This window comes from Rutidosis leptorrhynchoides, chromosome 9 (assembly GCF_046630445.1).
Source record: "Rutidosis leptorrhynchoides isolate AG116_Rl617_1_P2 chromosome 9, CSIRO_AGI_Rlap_v1, whole genome shotgun sequence".
Taxonomy (NCBI): Eukaryota; Viridiplantae; Streptophyta; class Magnoliopsida; order Asterales; family Asteraceae; genus Rutidosis; species Rutidosis leptorrhynchoides.
Genome location: NC_092341.1, coordinates 65,325,300 through 65,340,869, shown reverse-complemented (window position 1 = coordinate 65,340,869; position 15,570 = coordinate 65,325,300). Strand labels below are relative to the sequence as shown.

The window sequence follows — 15,570 nt, the reverse complement described above, 5'->3', positions numbered from 1 at the left end:
CACCATTTCACACACTTACAAAGTGTTTCTTTCTTTCTCCATTATCATCTTTGTTCTTACACTTCATTATTAGTATTCTTAATCAAGAATCAAATCACTAAAGGTAGTTATAAGCCTACTGAATTATAACATCAAGAATCAAACCACTAAAGGTAGTTATAAGCCTACTGAATTATAACAAAAACAACAATCTTTATCCAGTCTCTTTCTTGCAAGAAAACTCGAAACACATCAAACTTTCTGCCTGAAACAGTGTTGAATTTTGAAGAAACAATTCGGTTAACACATATAGATTCTTGGTGGTGGTCAACGCAGTGGTCCCGATGAGATGTAACTGGGCAATTACTCCCTTGATAGTCTTAAACTCGTGTAATCACTTGCTACCAGTAGTTTGCAACTTTAGGCAACCCATTGCTAAATTAAGTGTAAACCAAATTAAGGGATATGTAGAATTTAGAAAATCTTACATCAAAGAGCGTTCACATTGACAAGGAGATTGTGAGAAATGAGACGCTTATCGTAAATACCATTTTGTAAAGCAGGTTGTATAGAACACAGTTGAGGTAGGTGATTTTTGCGCTATCAATATTTTAATCGTACACTACCAAATATTTTTTATTAGGTTGTAAAATAAAAACATTTAATACATGTTTCATGTTTGATGGTGTACGGATGAAATTAAATGGCGGTGATCGCCCTCTAAGCTATATACTTGATAATAATGAACATAAGGGCTTGAAAGCTTTACAAATCACCATTTATTGATATTTGAAAATAGGGGTTTGTTTGCATCAGACATGTAGTTACTAATCTAATGTATACTTATTAGCTATCTCACTGAACAGACTCCCAGTTGTCTAAATTGGTATTTGATATTAAGGAGTATATATATATAATATATATAATATATATATATTTTGCTTGATAAATAAACACTTTATAATGACTTCTTTTGAACGATATATATGTTTCATATTATCATACTTTAACCACCAAACATCTTTCTTGGAAACTTTCAAGAATGTCCTCACCATTTTTAAACTATTTACACTTTTAACTACATATAACCAATTTATTTGGTTCTAAATTCATCGGTTATAGACGCCAGACAAAAATTTCATAGCGAAATACAGCGACGTCCAATGCGCAAACAAGTTTTACATAATGTAATCACAAACACCGTAACCACTAAACGTTTTGACATACGGTTATCATTCAGTAATCAATAATGGAATACACAGGTTCCATAAAAAAAATTAAAAATAACCAAAGTTCTTCATGGAACCAAGCAAGCATAAGACAATTCAATCTATTTTCCAAGCAGACGACGAGTACGTTGATTCGCACCTTTCACTCGTAAATTGATCTCCTCAACATCATCCTGAAGAGGATTCAGTGATTTGTTTTGCCTGCACAATTTCAAAACAAATTTCAGAAGCCATTTAACTTTTATCACACATATGTTACACATTAATGTACAGATACGAAACAAATTTTAACCACCTACGCTACTAGAAACTGCATAACAGGCCATTATTAGAAAATACTAACCTCTCAATCTCAGAACCCATGTCAACCGCCATCTCCTTTAGTTCTCCTAATATGTCACTCAAATCAGACAGCCCGTCATCTTGCTTTGCCTTTTCATACTGTTAAATAGTCGGGAATTAGTAACGAGAAACCTCGATGAGTTAGGAGACGCAAGTCTTACACTAATACTGACAAAATCTTAATTAGGTGGCCCATGCTTAATGGGTTTTTCAAGTGAGTTATAGCAGCCATTTCAGGTACTTGAAGCAACTGTCGGTGTTCTTTCGTCCAAAATGAGCCTTGTGGACATACTAATGAAAATATAAACGTAAAAAGACCATCACTGCAAATTTTGTGCAAGTTACTATGTTCTTGCATTTTTTATGTTGGATTTTTCTAACGAAAGGGTTGTCGTTAAGTATACTTGTACTGTTGTACAATAGAATAACCGTCAATCAACAAAAACAACATTACCCAATCACGCACATGCGAGGTAGGGGGAGGTGAGATGTAGACAATGATTCCTCTACCCTAGAATAAAGAGAGGTCGTTTCTCTAACCACAGGAAGAGAAAGCCATCCCTCTCTCTACTCCAGGGTAGAGAGATTGCTTCTGTGGGGACCTCCGGCAAAAAAAATAAGACGCCATGGAAATGGTAGAATCAAATTTCCATGGGTTTTAAAGTCTGTCTGAAAAAATTAATTTAGACTCTAAGCGGCAGACAAAAGTCAATAATATGGAGTAACAGCCATGTAACCGATTCATGCACGTTAACAATAGCCCTTAGGGCTATCGTTAGAAAAAATCCTTTTATGTTTAAGTATTTACACAAGAACAATGGTTTATGGTTCAAAAGGTGCATGATTTAAGTCTATTCATACCTCAACTTTTTGCATCGCATCGGCAGATTCGGCTGGTGGTGTTCTTGAACGTGACGACCCCTTATTTGGGGTGTTCGTTAATCCAAGTTTTTCTCTTTGCTCCAAATGGTTACCTTTCTTCCACTCGGGATCATCTATGTAAGTTATCAAACCTCAGTACACCACTAAATTATCCTAAGAAGATGATAAAAACAATATCTAATCGTAGAACTTGGTTATAATTTAAATGTTTAATGTTTAATCACCTCTGAACATCGCCGGTCCTTTTATAGTCTGACCCTTTTTAGGCTTCCAAGTCCTAGAAAACATTCCCCCAAGACTTCCCAAGAGCTTCTCACCCTAAATAATATTAATATAAATATAAATATAAATATTAATATTTGTTACATTAATAGTAAAAATAGTAAAGTAAAATAATATGATTCAGGAGTAGTATGCGTTATCTACTGACATTTGGCAACTTTAGCCAATTTGATTTATCTGTTCCGATCCCCTTTTAACTAAATTTTCAGTATGATATAATACACAAGCAAAATCGATCCGTTCTTATGCAAATGGCTGGTTCTGGTTCAGTTTAACTACGAGCAGTTTAGTCCATGGTTCAACCAAAATCAGACCGACCCAAGCTATTTACGTTCGCACAACTAACGGAAGACTCAGTTCAAAAATGTAAGCTACGTAAACCATAACTGGGAAAGAGAAAAAAAAAAAAAAAAAAACTAACCCTACTGAGATCCTGCTCGATGTCAGCTGCAGCCATATGGGTTCGGTTAATCTGCTCACCTTGTTGATGCAAAGTAATTAAAGTGTTGGTTGCACCTTCTCTAATATCCCCTGCAATCTTTAATGCACCATTAACCGCCTTTGTAGTCTCTTCAGCTTTGTATGCTGCATAATGTTCCAATTCTTGCACACTTTGGTTCTCAATACCACCAGAATCAAGAAAATCGTTCTTGTATTTGTTTCTTGACGCAAAGGTGGTACCTTTGACTTGATTATCATCGAAAAGACTAACGGTTGAATTTGGGGTCAATGAAGATGATTCGGATGAAGTTCGGTTTGAGGGTTTTTGGGTTGACTTCTTATCGATTTCATCATCGGAATCAAACGGATTGGAGTTAGGTTGACTTTTGACTCGAGGGTCAACTGAATTTTGTTTAGAAGGTTTCTTATGCCCAAACATACTTGACTTGGCTGGATTTGATTATGCACAGAAATATGGTTCTGAGAAGAGCAAGAATAACAAAAAATTAGGCAAGATTGTTTGTTATCAACGTAATTTTCTAAATTATGAAAGCATAAACTACAACAGATCCACTGATGTAAAGATTGCAAACCACAACATGAAAATATCAAGAACATATTTAATAATAAACTATTAAAAAATTATTAATCTCTAAAAACTTTGTTAATCATTCTCATTTGGGAAACTTTTAAGAAAAGCCGAAACGCCTACTTGAATCCAACACCAAAAAACCTAATTATAATGATGACTTTTAGCAACTAAGGGTTAATGTTGACTTGTTTACACCAAATATCAACTACAAATTAAGAAAGCTTGATCAACAACAGCTTCACCAAATTATATATTAGTTGACCAAACAAAGTAAAATCAGCAAAATACATATTTTTATAAATATAGACCTAAGAAAATAATAAAGTTTCAATTTTTCTTGATCATTCTCAGCCACCAGATAGATACAAACCAACTAAATTGAAGCGAAACCCATGAAGAATATCATTGAAACTAACAAACCCACAAGAATAAAATATCAGAATCAAGAAACTAACACAACCCAAATTACTAAAAGGAGAAAACTTTATAAGAACACAACCGTGTATGATTTGGGTAATAATCAGTGATCATATATTAAGATAAAGTTGAAACATTTTAACCTAAAATCACAATTTAGAATAAAATTCTGAACCTGTGAAATTAGGAGAGACGATAGATGCTGCCGGAGAAGAAGAATATGAGTGGGGGCAGTTTAGAGGGAGTTAAAATTGGGGGAATTGGATATTAAACTAGCAAATTGATGTAAGACTTGTCTTAAGGGTGAAGAATAAACCATTTTAGGGACAATTTCTTGTTTTAGCTTTGTGTGGGAACCTCTTGATTTTAATAAGGTCATTTTCCATGTTGACTTCGATATTTTAGAAGTGTATTTATATTTTCAAAGTTAAAATTCTACTATTATAATAAATCCATTATTGCAATTGCATTAATTATTAATTATTAAGTACTTGTCTAAACACTAATTTACAGATTTTGACTTTATGAAATGAATAATGAATAATTAATAATTAATAATTAAAACATTATTAATAATGGTAATAAATAAGCTAGTATATAATAATAATAAGAGTGCTCCCACCAACCAAGACATGCTTACTCATGAAGATTAGCCGCCACATCATCACTTCCTCACCTTAACATGAGGACTAAACACTACCAACTATGACATACTACCTCAAATAAATTGAGACCGAATTATATTATTTAATTAAAGAATGTACAAGTTTTAATACTACTAGTACAATGAATAAATACATATACTCCGTCCTCAAGCATTTTACAAAAGGATTAACACGAGGATTAGCAGAACGACTAACAGGAGGACTAGCCGCTGCCAATGGCGTTCTCCTGGGCTGGGGTGTGGACTGGGAGCAAGACACAACCGATGGGAGCAACCTAAGAGAGAAAGAAACTTGAGCGGTGATTGGTTAAATACTATTGTGTGAATTTAAGTGTGTGAAATGTGACTAGATGTATGGTTGATCATTTTGTGAAATTTATTTAGTAAATTCTTTATAACTCTAGCATTCCTCTTTATCAAATACTCCGTATATAATAAAATGTCACCATCCATCTCAATGGTGATACACGGTTTTCCTCTTTATCAAAATAATTTAGTTTAGAAATTTGTTTGCAGTTGCTTGAGTTACCTTTGATTAAGCTCTTGTATGGATAACATGTTATAATTTAATAATCTATAATTACTTTTAGTGACCTAATTTCTAATTAACTATTTGGAGAACTAGGATCTCGGGAAAATCTCGCTTGAACATTTTTGAGGAGATCTCGACATCTCGAAAATATCTCTAAGAGACTCGGACGTTAGCTTACATTGACTTTTTAATTTTTTTAATATAAATACATATGTATATTTATTTACATTTTTACGAAATAATAACAAGAAAATTCAAAAAATGAGCGAGAAAACTCAAGAAATTACGACATTTTACGAGAAAAACCTAGAAATGAGCGACCAAATTCGAGAAATCATGACTTGACCAAATTTGACCCCATTGACAAAAAAAAGTTGCAAACGCTACTCAACTTAATGATTCAAGCATTGTAAAATAGTAAGAAGATATGGTGCAAATTGATTATCCATGACTTTTGAGACTTCTATTATAACAAAGAGCATAATTTACTTGCAGAACTAATATTAAATCCCAAACCCACATAGGTGCTATCACCAGAACTTGGACATTGGTAGGGAACAAGACAGCAGATAAGCTTGGCCGAATTTGGTGCCATAATGTTACAATAACTCAAGTCAAAACAACTTTAGATGTACATGTAATTAAATTTGACCATTTCGGCTACTCACTAAATACACTTATATAACCACAACAATATAAGAACATGCCTTTGAATGAATTCAACAAGAAACACCGAATTTTGTCTAAACGTCTAAACGGCCATCACACGGACAATCATGTTTGTCGTTTGAAGCATGAATGCATAATGGTGAAACCACTAAGTTACTATTTACCATCACATTGAGGTTCTGCCATCAACGATCCAGATAGCAAATGTGTTTAAGCCGAGATTAAATACAAACTTTTGTAGCATGAGGCACAAATTTGGGCACCTGCTTAGAATATATATCATCACCACAAATCATATCACCAATTGTAGTAATATAACATAATAAATAAGCAATTAACAAATAAAATTCTTTGAACTTGTGATATACATACATGTCCATTATTCTCTGGATATCCAATTTTTCATATCATTGAAGGGGTCAAGGGAATAGTACTAAAAATATACAATTTTTTGACTTTGACCAACTTTTAAGGCATTTTTAGGCAAGTCGGGATGGGCTAGTGCCAAACTGACGAATCGGCCGACTTTTATAACAATGCTAAAATAGATGGTACAACTATACTCAATACGGTATTTTCGAACACGCAAAACTTTTAAGTGGTTGATAGTTTTGCAGGTAAAAGATCATGAAAACTCTGAACTAAAAAAAATCAAAAGATGGAAACAGAAATTTCGTTGCTAAAAATAAGTTTATCGAAGGAATTATCACTTAAATGCATTAAAGGACTAATAATACTAACCTCTAAGCATACTCAACCTTATGCCTGTGTTCTTGTAAATCGACTTTAAGCATCGGGAAGACCTCTAACATCAGCGGAAGTTTTCCTTCGTTCTTTTTCAATCTTAATCATAACAAAAACATACTAAAGTTCAATAAATTAGATAGTGAAGTTATAGAACTAACTCTTAGTAATTTTATATCGATACCTGAGCCTCCAACTCAGTTATTCTTTGCAATGCTCTTTTTTCAATAAACGCACGTTTTTTGCATTCTTCTTCAAGCAATCCAGTTAACCGATATCTCAACTCCGCCATTTCTTGAGCTAAATCTTCACCTTCTTCCTTCGCTTTCAATTTTTCCTCTCTTAATTGTTCCTATCAACAATTCAAAATAATAACTAAATAATGGCGATTCTAAGTTTTAGATGATATATAGTTTTTTTTTTATAATGTTTGTATAATTATAGTGTATTTATTAATTTATTTTTAAGGGATACTATGTATGTCGGTGTCTTTCCCAGTTAATTTTTAAATGGACTTGGGATTTTTGTTTATACTAAAGCAAGGCCACACAAAAAGTCAACTTTTGACCAGCGCTGACTTATTTTCCCAACTTTGACCTGACTTTTAGCGTTGACCGATTAATAAGACGGGTTTAGGAAAAACGGTACGGGCAATGGCCGTTCAAACCGTCGTTTGCAACCATTATCTAACTAAAGAAAGATCGAAATAGAGGTGATACCTTCAACTGGTTTACAAGAAGTTCATATTCATGTATTTGAGATGACCATTTCTCCAGTTTGTTTTCTGAATCTGTGTTTCTTTCATACATTTTGAGCTTATCCTTCAATTCTTCATTTTCCTTGATTAAACGTTTAACATTTTGCGCATTTTGTATTTGAATCTGATCATGTTCTTGAGCCGTTTCTTCCTGGACTTTTTTAGCTTCAAGAAAACTATCTTCTATGGCCATTAACTCAAGTTTCATGCTTTCCATGTCACATTGAAAATCTAAATAAATATTCGAAATAGACTCCTCTAATTTCTCTATACACAACGTTGAATTCTGCAACTCGTATTCATTGTTTTCTAATTTCTCTATCAAACCCAAATTCACTGAATTACATGCCTTCAAATCTTGTTCTAAACTTTTCACAATTTCATCCAAATCTTCTTTTGATCTAAGTTTCAACTCTAGATTATGGATATAATCAGTCATATGGTTTATTCGTGTGTCCCTTGAGTTCAATTGATCCTGCAAGTAATCTGTGAAAATGGTAACATTATTTATATGTGCCTAATCATTTAACGCGTGCTATAAACTATAAATGCAAAAATATATCATGAACTAACATAAAGAACGAATACCTATTTGTTGGGAGCAATTACTCAGCTCTCTTTCTAAATCTTGAATACGTTTCTTGTCATTAGACCGTGTTTCAGATAATGTTTTCGCATGAGATTCAAGACTCTATAAGAAAAGCATCATCCCAAATTATTGGCATGTAAAATCATAAGATTCATATACATAAAGAATACACACGTCGTTCACCATATTTAATGGTCTATGAGAGATCTGAAAAACGTAAAATATCTTACCCGAATGAGTTCAACGCTCGATTCTTTCAACATTTCCTTTTCTATCCTCAACTACATTAAAAAAACATATCATTATCATATAAGTGTCAAGTTACTTGAATGTAAATTTTAACACTACAAGAACATGACAAACACAAAAGAAATGATATTTTACTAACACCATTTGAACAATGGACAACATGATTACATGACGCATGTCTAATTTGGTTAAAAGTTTTTTTCAAATACATAGTATGGCAAGAGTAAAGGTAGTTTCATAATATAAATTGACATGTAATTTGCCATCTTTCCAAAGTATTATCCATTCACTTCAACAAGTTTTCGGATACAACTAAAAAAGGTAAAAGGTTTCCCCAGTTCAGGCTACCCGGGAGGGCGAGTAATCCGACCCCATACTTTGATGTACGCAAGATCATTCACTGACTGTTTCCAACCCTTCCCTGGCCACCACAAAATATTCGTCCTTGACAGGATTCGATCCTGAGACCTCTTGCAAGGAACTCAGTGCCCCGCCCACTTGGCTATCTTCTGATTGTTTTTGGATACAACTCAAATAACTAAAAAAGTATTCCCATAATTCAAAACTGCTAAATAGAGTTAGCTTGGTCATCATATTTCCAAGGTAACCGTTTGTGATTGATACAATGACGACAACCTATTCATCCAAAACTAATTAAGTAAGTTATAAATGAAACGAAAACTGCAGCAAACGCACTTTCATCAATGTCTATAAACGAATTAGTGTAGGCAAAAAGGTAAACACTAGAAAGTATATGTCGTAAACGGACATTGCTATCTTATACTCGATTACATTCACACATTCAATGAACTTACTATATCACTTTTATAATAGTAAATGAAAATCGCTATTACGAAGTATAACATAAGATAACAGCTACCATTAACATTGGATTAGAGACTCAAATGTACCTCTTTACATCTTGCCTCAAACTGTAATAACTCCTCATCATCCACAAAGTAACTGCTGCCACTACTAGAACAAGTAGACATCTACAACACACAAAACATTTAAAAAAATAAAGATAAGCAAAATAGTACCAATATTACATATAAAGTAACAACAATTCAGTAACAATTTAAATTAATTAATTGAACATTTATATAAATTAGTAAAAATATAAACTTTTTTTTTTTTGAAAAGCATAAAAATAAAAATATAAACTTTAAACAATAATACATACATATACATCTAAAAAAAACATATTTATGTATGTCAGTTCAACGCAAGTTCTGTGTCTTGATTCAATTGAATTAAATCCTTGTAAATACAGAACATAGATTTGAAAAATGAAACAAAAAGAGAAAGGGGGAAAACCTTTTGTTCTAGGGTTTTGATCAATACGTATGAAATTGAGCCGAATTTGTGATGAATAATGGGAGATTGAATTGAATTGTGGTATTCAGGTATGAATTACAAAAGCAATTAATTGTAGATTTGGCGTAGGCTTGTTGTTACGTGTAGATTTTGGTAGACTGTATCTGAAGAAAAAGGTAAAACGTTACAACATTTGACTTGTGTCAAAGTCAAAATATTTATTTTATTTTATTTTTTGAAATCATCAATCCACTTACTTATCCACCGTCCACGTTGTCTTTAAATAAATAAATAAATAAATAAAATCTTACATTCAAAATAATATTTTTCTTGTTTAACCTTTTATTTTTTTTCACAAATAATGTGACATATCACATCAATCTGTCGAAATGTGTATAAAATATCTATAAACAATTAGCAGGAGGTTGTTCTTGAACTCCATGATAGAGAGAACGAGATAGAGAGAAGATGACTTTAAAACGACTGCATTTGTATTATAAGACATACAAAGTAATAAAGATTGTCTATTTTTCACATTCTCGTTTCTCATATTCGTGAAACTAGATATCGTTATTCTTGTACGTTTGGACAAATGTACATAACTATCATGACAAAGATCGTCGCATTGCACATCTTTGCCAGTTAGGTGACACAAAGCTTGTGTAAAATGTAGAGTAAAAATTTGTATTATATAACCTATGCATGACCGTTCTATTAATTTAGAAGTTCACGTTCGATACCTAGTATGTAAGCCCTTACAAATGTTAGAATTTGAAATATATATTATTTTTTAGCTCATGATTTCTATGTGAACTAATTATAATTTTATTTTTTTTGTCTCAATGATGTTTTTGTCTCAATGATGTTTCGTCAAGATATATAAATATAAAGAAATGGATTATTATATAGACCTTTTAAAATTTCCGATCCTGTAAAAATTGCATGCATTGTTCGATTGCACAGTTTACGTGTGTTTAATATGTTTTTAGGGCGACTCTCACCCTATGTATTATTGTGTAAAGAGTTTATTTTGAGTACGTAGATAATCTTGCCATAGCATAGCCGATCACATGTATATTGTCTATATTTATAGCAATGTTAGTTAGGAAATAGCCGTTTTTATAGTTGTCAAACTGCTGTATATATTTGATGGATGATGAAATACAAAGACATTGAATTCTATCAATTTATTTAATGAAAAGTTGGTACTCTTTTAATCTTTTCGGAGCCATACCTTTCAGGCTTTCAAAACTTCCGCCCGTATTACCAAATATAATAATCACCATAACCCAATTAGTAGAATATAGACCACTAGAACGAGACGGTTATGAAAAATAAAAAGAAACAAGTGAGACAAGTAGTCATGAAAAATATTATGTAGTGATGGTGGGTGATTAATTGATTATACAACTACAACCCACCTTTTTTCATATTATGTACTCCGTATGATTCTACCCTTCTATCTTGAATCTATCTACACTTACAACCCCCTCTGCAACTTGCATTTTAATACAATTTTCATGAAAAAAAGTGAAATGCATACGATAAAACACGAAAATGTTTTATTTGTAAACGAATGTTACAACAATATAGATCGGTTTACTGGAGATCAAACAGTAGTCTCAAATACTCTGCACATGGGACATCATTATCCCCTTGATGAAAAAAATGAGCAAAAATGAGCAAAAAAATGTGATGATGTTGGCATAGTGTGTTTTTTGTGTTCATGTGTGTATAACTACTTATATTGCTGGTTAAGCAGCAAATAATATCAATTATGTGAAGAATCATTAAAATCTGTACACTTTTGAAATGATCTTACTACTTTTCTCATTTAACTTGTTGAGAGCAAACCAAGTAATGTTTTTGATTCATGGTTGTTAGTATCTACCCAGTGCCATGGCATGTACACTGTGGTACTACTGTTCATGATCATATCTTCTTCCATTGTATCAGGCAGCATGTTAACATCAAGAAAAGCTCGAATTTCATGAACCGGTTCGCTCACTTTTTCAATCAGGTTCATGCTGGTTTTTTGAATCATTTTAGACTCAGCAACCAAATGTGATCTCTTGTGACCTCCCAAAGCTTGCCCAGATGAGAAAATTTTCAAGCAAATTGGGCATTCATGTGTGCCTAAAACTACTGTTTTCTTCAAAGAACTAGCACCAAGATTGAAACTTTTTGTTGCCTGATGATTATTAGATGAATTTGCTTCATACCCATTGATCATAAGCTCATGATTTAACATGGGTTTTGTGTTTTCAGCTTCGGTTTGTGAAGCAAGACTTGTCTTTAACTTCTTGTGACTTGCTTTATGGCCACCAAGTGCTTGATAAGAGTGAAAGCTTTTGTCACATGTAATACACTCGAACTTTCTCTTGCTTGAATCCTCAAATTTCCCAAAACCTAACTCAATTTCGTTATCGAAGTTGTCATCTTGGATGATAATCTTCTCCGATTCAGTATAACCCACTTCAGATCTTCCAAGAATACCAATTTTGTTGTTCTTGGAACCATTGTCTTGTAGCTTTTTACCCTCATCTTTAGTCAACTTCACAAAAGCAGAGGAATTGCAATGATCATACGATTCGATTTCCTTACCCCATTTCCTCTCATCTCTAGAAAGCATCATTAAACACATAGCAATCTCAGATTCTTGATCTTGATCAATTTCGGACGCAATACTTGTTGAAGCATGATTACTGCTGATTTGTTTGTTATTATCATCATTTACATTCATTGACAAAGAAGATGAAGATGTTGTCATGGTCGTTGTAACTATATACCTTTTAATGCTTTTGTTTCTTGATCTTGACTTCTTGGTTTGACCCGCTTTAGTACCCGAATTCTCATTATCTAAATGACCAGTCAAATAATCTTGATTCATAATATTGTTGTTGTTGGTATGATTGTTTAAGACTTTTTCAGAATGACATTTCATATGTCCAAATAAGGCCTTCCATGATTGAAAACCTTTACCACATTCCTTACACAACTTATCAAGAACAACTAAATTGTTTTCCAGTTCACTTGCATCTTTGACTTTTGGAGTCTTTTTTGGATCTTTCCGTAGCTCGTAACCCGAATCATTCGAATTCGACGATCCATCAATGAAAACAGTGTTGTTCTTCATTGATTTGTCACAACTGCTGATAGCTGACAGCTTCTTGATCATCTTTTTCTTCTTTTGCTGCAGACCCTCATGACGATGATTGTTATGATTATAATCAGTTGAGTTGATCACGTGAGACCTCATGTGACCTCCTAAAGATCTACCAGAAGGAAAGCTTTTATCACACAATTTACAAATATGTTTGATCAATTCTTGATCACTTTCTTGGGTCAAACTCAACATGCTCAGATCAGATTAAAGTCAAACTAATGCAAAAACAGAGTTTGAAGATTGAAGAAAAACAGAATTCTAGATCAAGATTTAAAATTGATGACTACCCAATTCAAGAAACAAGATTAGAAGCCTAAGTCTTGAAACTTTGAGTGTAAACTGAAGAACCCGTTTCAGATTTTATTCAAGAACAATATCAAGATCAACGAAATGATAGTAGCAGTTTTTGGTTAGTTTAGATTTAAAGTAAAAAAATAAAAGATTGAAGATGAACAACAGATGAAGCAAAGATAAAGCTACTGACTTTTTACCTCTTTCTAAATTTTGGAGTAATTCGAACTTCTTTAAATTTGAATAGATAGATACATAGAGCCTATATATTTTTGGAGGTTATAAGATGAAGAAACCCATGCATGAAACCAAGTAAAGCAAGGATATAGATAGCAGCACGTTGTACACTTGTACTCAACTAAAAATCCTACGCCATTAGTACTAACCCAACGGCTGAGATTAATCTACATTGATCATTCCTAAATGTGGGGCCTATACAAACAAGATCCTACTCAACGCCCCCTAACTATTCTTTACTTTGTCTTGCTGGCTAAGTGAAAAGCTTATGCCCTCTTGCAGTTATTGTATTTTATACTCTAGTATCTCTTATTGAACTTCATTTATCCAAAAAAGTAGACCAATGTACTTTTATAACTACATAAATCACAATTTTCTAAATCATTATTGCTTTGAACTATTAAGTATTTTTAACTCTAAGGGTGTCATCATATCTCATGTTAGTTATTATCAGATGAAACTTAAAGAACTGACAGAAAATAATGATCAAACCAACTTCTCATAATCCTTCTTTTATTTGATTGTATTGTATTTTGACCCAATAACATTTTATTTGGCTTAGGATTCCAACTGAAAATGTCATGATTTTCTTACAAAAGAAAGTTCCAACTATAAAAAAAAGATGCAACTAACTAGTAAGCTGTTAATAGCGTTAAAATAAAAATAAAATAATATATATGGGTCCAAAGCACACCTAATAATATGAACCTACCTAGGTTGAAGTAGTTTCTAAGAAGTAGCCACAAGCCTTCATTGTTTGAAAGCTTTAAGCTTTATGAGCTAAAACCAGCTGAATTTTAGTAGATGCTCGAATTTATTATTGTAGTTTTATTTAGAAAAAATTACGCCGTTAGTAATTATGCTTTTTTTTTTTTGCATTTTGCATTTTTTTTTTGAAAGGCAAGAAAAAAATTTTATAAATAAAAAGAACCAATTACACGAGACAAAAAAAACTAGCAAGTAGCTAGACAAAACACGAAACAACACGCAACCACAAAATTAGGACCACATACACGCAAAAGCTCGAAAACTATAAAGGGCACACAATCACGAGGACATTAGAGATAACACGACACGACAACTGAAAAACTATGTTTCCGAGTCCGATGATGTATCCGAGTCCGATAACGCGCAAGAAGAGCAACATGAGCAACAGCCAATATCCTCCTCCGATTTATTCATCACATCGTCGATAAAATATCTTTCGTGCCATCGAAAATTATCTCGACGTCGGTTACGCTTCATATTATTCCTACCCCAAACATGATTAATAAAATGATTTTTGATCAAAGGAGGAGCTTTTTTCCTTTTAACACGAAAACGAGCAACCGCGGTATGAGCTGGAATAAAGGTCACGTCACATTCTTTTTCGTATGAACTAGGATCACCTACGTCTCTTTCGTCTGAGCCCAAGCTCGGCCCATTTGGCCCACATTCATAGTTAAGGACACTTTCAAAATCAAAATTATTTGAATCTGAATTTGAATTGAGTCCCTTATTGAACTTGTCAATTTCTTCATTGGGACCACCACAACCACCACTCGAGGACTTCTCTTAACCCTGCTCCTTTTTGGAATTATCTCTACCATTACTCAACATTGAATATTTCAAAACGTATTTTTTATCGAGAGTTTCATTGCCGACATTTTTGGGAGTATCATTGCCGCGGTTAGTATTCTCGAAAGTAACGTCAGAGTCGAAAGCGAAAGACTTTTTCTCTTCCTCCATCTTCAACCCCACTCCGACATCACTAGCCGGACTTTCTTCCGGCGATGTAACGGTAAAGTTCACATTCTCCACAGGATTTTTAATCTCTTGATCACCAACATCGGATGGAAAATCGTATCCGAACTTAGGATCAGAGTCCGAAGAAACAGCGGAGTTTCCGAAATCGTTTACATCCTTCGTCCCATTAAACTTCACTTTTGAGTCGTCAACCTCACTCCTTCCAGCATCATCAGGTTCATCAGAAGGATTGCTAGCATTCTCAATCAACGACCAAGTATATCGATCCTTTTTATATCTAAATATGAAACCGTGATTGCTAACGGAATCAGGGAGATTAAACATGAAAAGTTTACCATCTACCTTTATCTCAATAGGATTACATACTCCATTAATGATAGTGGATTTCCTTTTCATGGGAAGGCTTGTTGTAGAATCAACTACATGACTGAAAGAACTTTTAATC

At 33.2% G+C, this 15,570-nt stretch overlaps 3 protein-coding genes across 4 annotated transcripts; all 3 read right to left on the bottom strand.

Annotated features, from left to right (window-relative positions):
- Nucleotides 1–1,029: 1,029 nt before the first annotated feature.
- On the bottom strand, nt 1,030–4,504 carry LOC139866138 (SNAP25 homologous protein SNAP33-like). Its single transcript, XM_071854271.1, has 6 exons — nt 4,340–4,504; nt 3,136–3,635; nt 2,657–2,750; nt 2,412–2,545; nt 1,552–1,649; nt 1,030–1,409 (listed from the first exon to the last, which is right to left on the bottom strand). The coding sequence occupies exons 2-6, from the start codon at nt 3,592–3,594 to the stop codon at nt 1,310–1,312; spliced, it is 885 nt and encodes a 294-aa protein (XP_071710372.1). The 5' UTR covers nt 3,595–3,635; nt 4,340–4,504; the 3' UTR covers nt 1,030–1,309.
- Nucleotides 4,505–5,853: 1,349 nt separating this feature from the next.
- Nucleotides 5,854–9,833, bottom strand: LOC139867150 (uncharacterized). Of its 2 annotated transcripts, none has more exons than XM_071855482.1 (8): nt 9,713–9,796; nt 9,280–9,360; nt 8,350–8,400; nt 8,119–8,221; nt 7,493–8,016; nt 6,958–7,125; nt 6,771–6,872; nt 5,854–6,292 (listed from the first exon to the last, which is right to left on the bottom strand). In XM_071855482.1, exons 2-7 carry the CDS (start codon nt 9,358–9,360, stop codon nt 6,816–6,818), a joined length of 984 nt encoding a protein of 327 aa, XP_071711583.1. In that variant the 5' UTR covers nt 9,713–9,796; the 3' UTR covers nt 5,854–6,292; nt 6,771–6,815. The 2 variants fall into 2 exon arrangements, with proteins under 2 accessions (XP_071711583.1, XP_071711582.1); XM_071855481.1 differs by having other exon boundaries at nt 5,865–6,292; nt 9,686–9,833.
- Nucleotides 9,834–11,384: 1,551 nt separating this feature from the next.
- Nucleotides 11,385–13,238, bottom strand: LOC139867438 (zinc finger protein ZAT9-like). Its single transcript, XM_071855801.1, has 2 exons — nt 11,975–13,238; nt 11,385–11,899 (listed from the first exon to the last, which is right to left on the bottom strand). The coding sequence occupies exons 1-2, from the start codon at nt 13,041–13,043 to the stop codon at nt 11,520–11,522; spliced, it is 1,449 nt and encodes a 482-aa protein (XP_071711902.1). The 5' UTR covers nt 13,044–13,238; the 3' UTR covers nt 11,385–11,519.
- Between the last annotated feature and the right edge of the window lie 2,332 nt (nt 13,239–15,570).

Bases quoted from the DNA above. Each gene is read 5' to 3' on its own strand.
- LOC139867438 (XM_071855801.1), bottom strand. From the start codon at position 13,043: ATGTTGAGTTTGACCCAAGAAAGTGATCAAGAATTGATCAAACATATT. The intron at 11,900-11,974 runs GTCTTGCTTCAC...ATGGGTATGAAG, and splicing joins TCACAAGAAGTTAAAGACAA to CAAATTCATCTAATAATCAT.
- LOC139866138 (XM_071854271.1), bottom strand. From the start codon at position 3,594: ATGTTTGGGCATAAGAAACCTTCTAAACAAAATTCAGTTGACCCTCGA. The intron at 2,751-3,135 runs GTTAGTTTTTTT...AATATTATTTAG, and splicing joins TCGAGCAGGATCTCAGTAGG to GGTGAGAAGCTCTTGGGAAG. The intron at 1,650-2,411 runs GTATGAATAGAC...ACTATTTAACAG, and splicing joins ATGCGATGCAAAAAGTTGAG to TATGAAAAGGCAAAGCAAGA.
- LOC139867150 (XM_071855481.1), bottom strand. From the start codon at position 9,360: ATGTCTACTTGTTCTAGTAGTGGCAGCAGTTACTTTGTGGATGATGAG. The intron at 8,401-9,279 runs GTACATTTGAGT...TTTTTAATGTAG, and splicing joins TTGAGGCAAGATGTAAAGAG to TTGAGGATAGAAAAGGAAAT. The intron at 8,222-8,349 runs GTAAGATATTTT...CTTTTCTTATAG, and splicing joins CGAGCGTTGAACTCATTCGG to AGTCTTGAATCTCATGCGAA.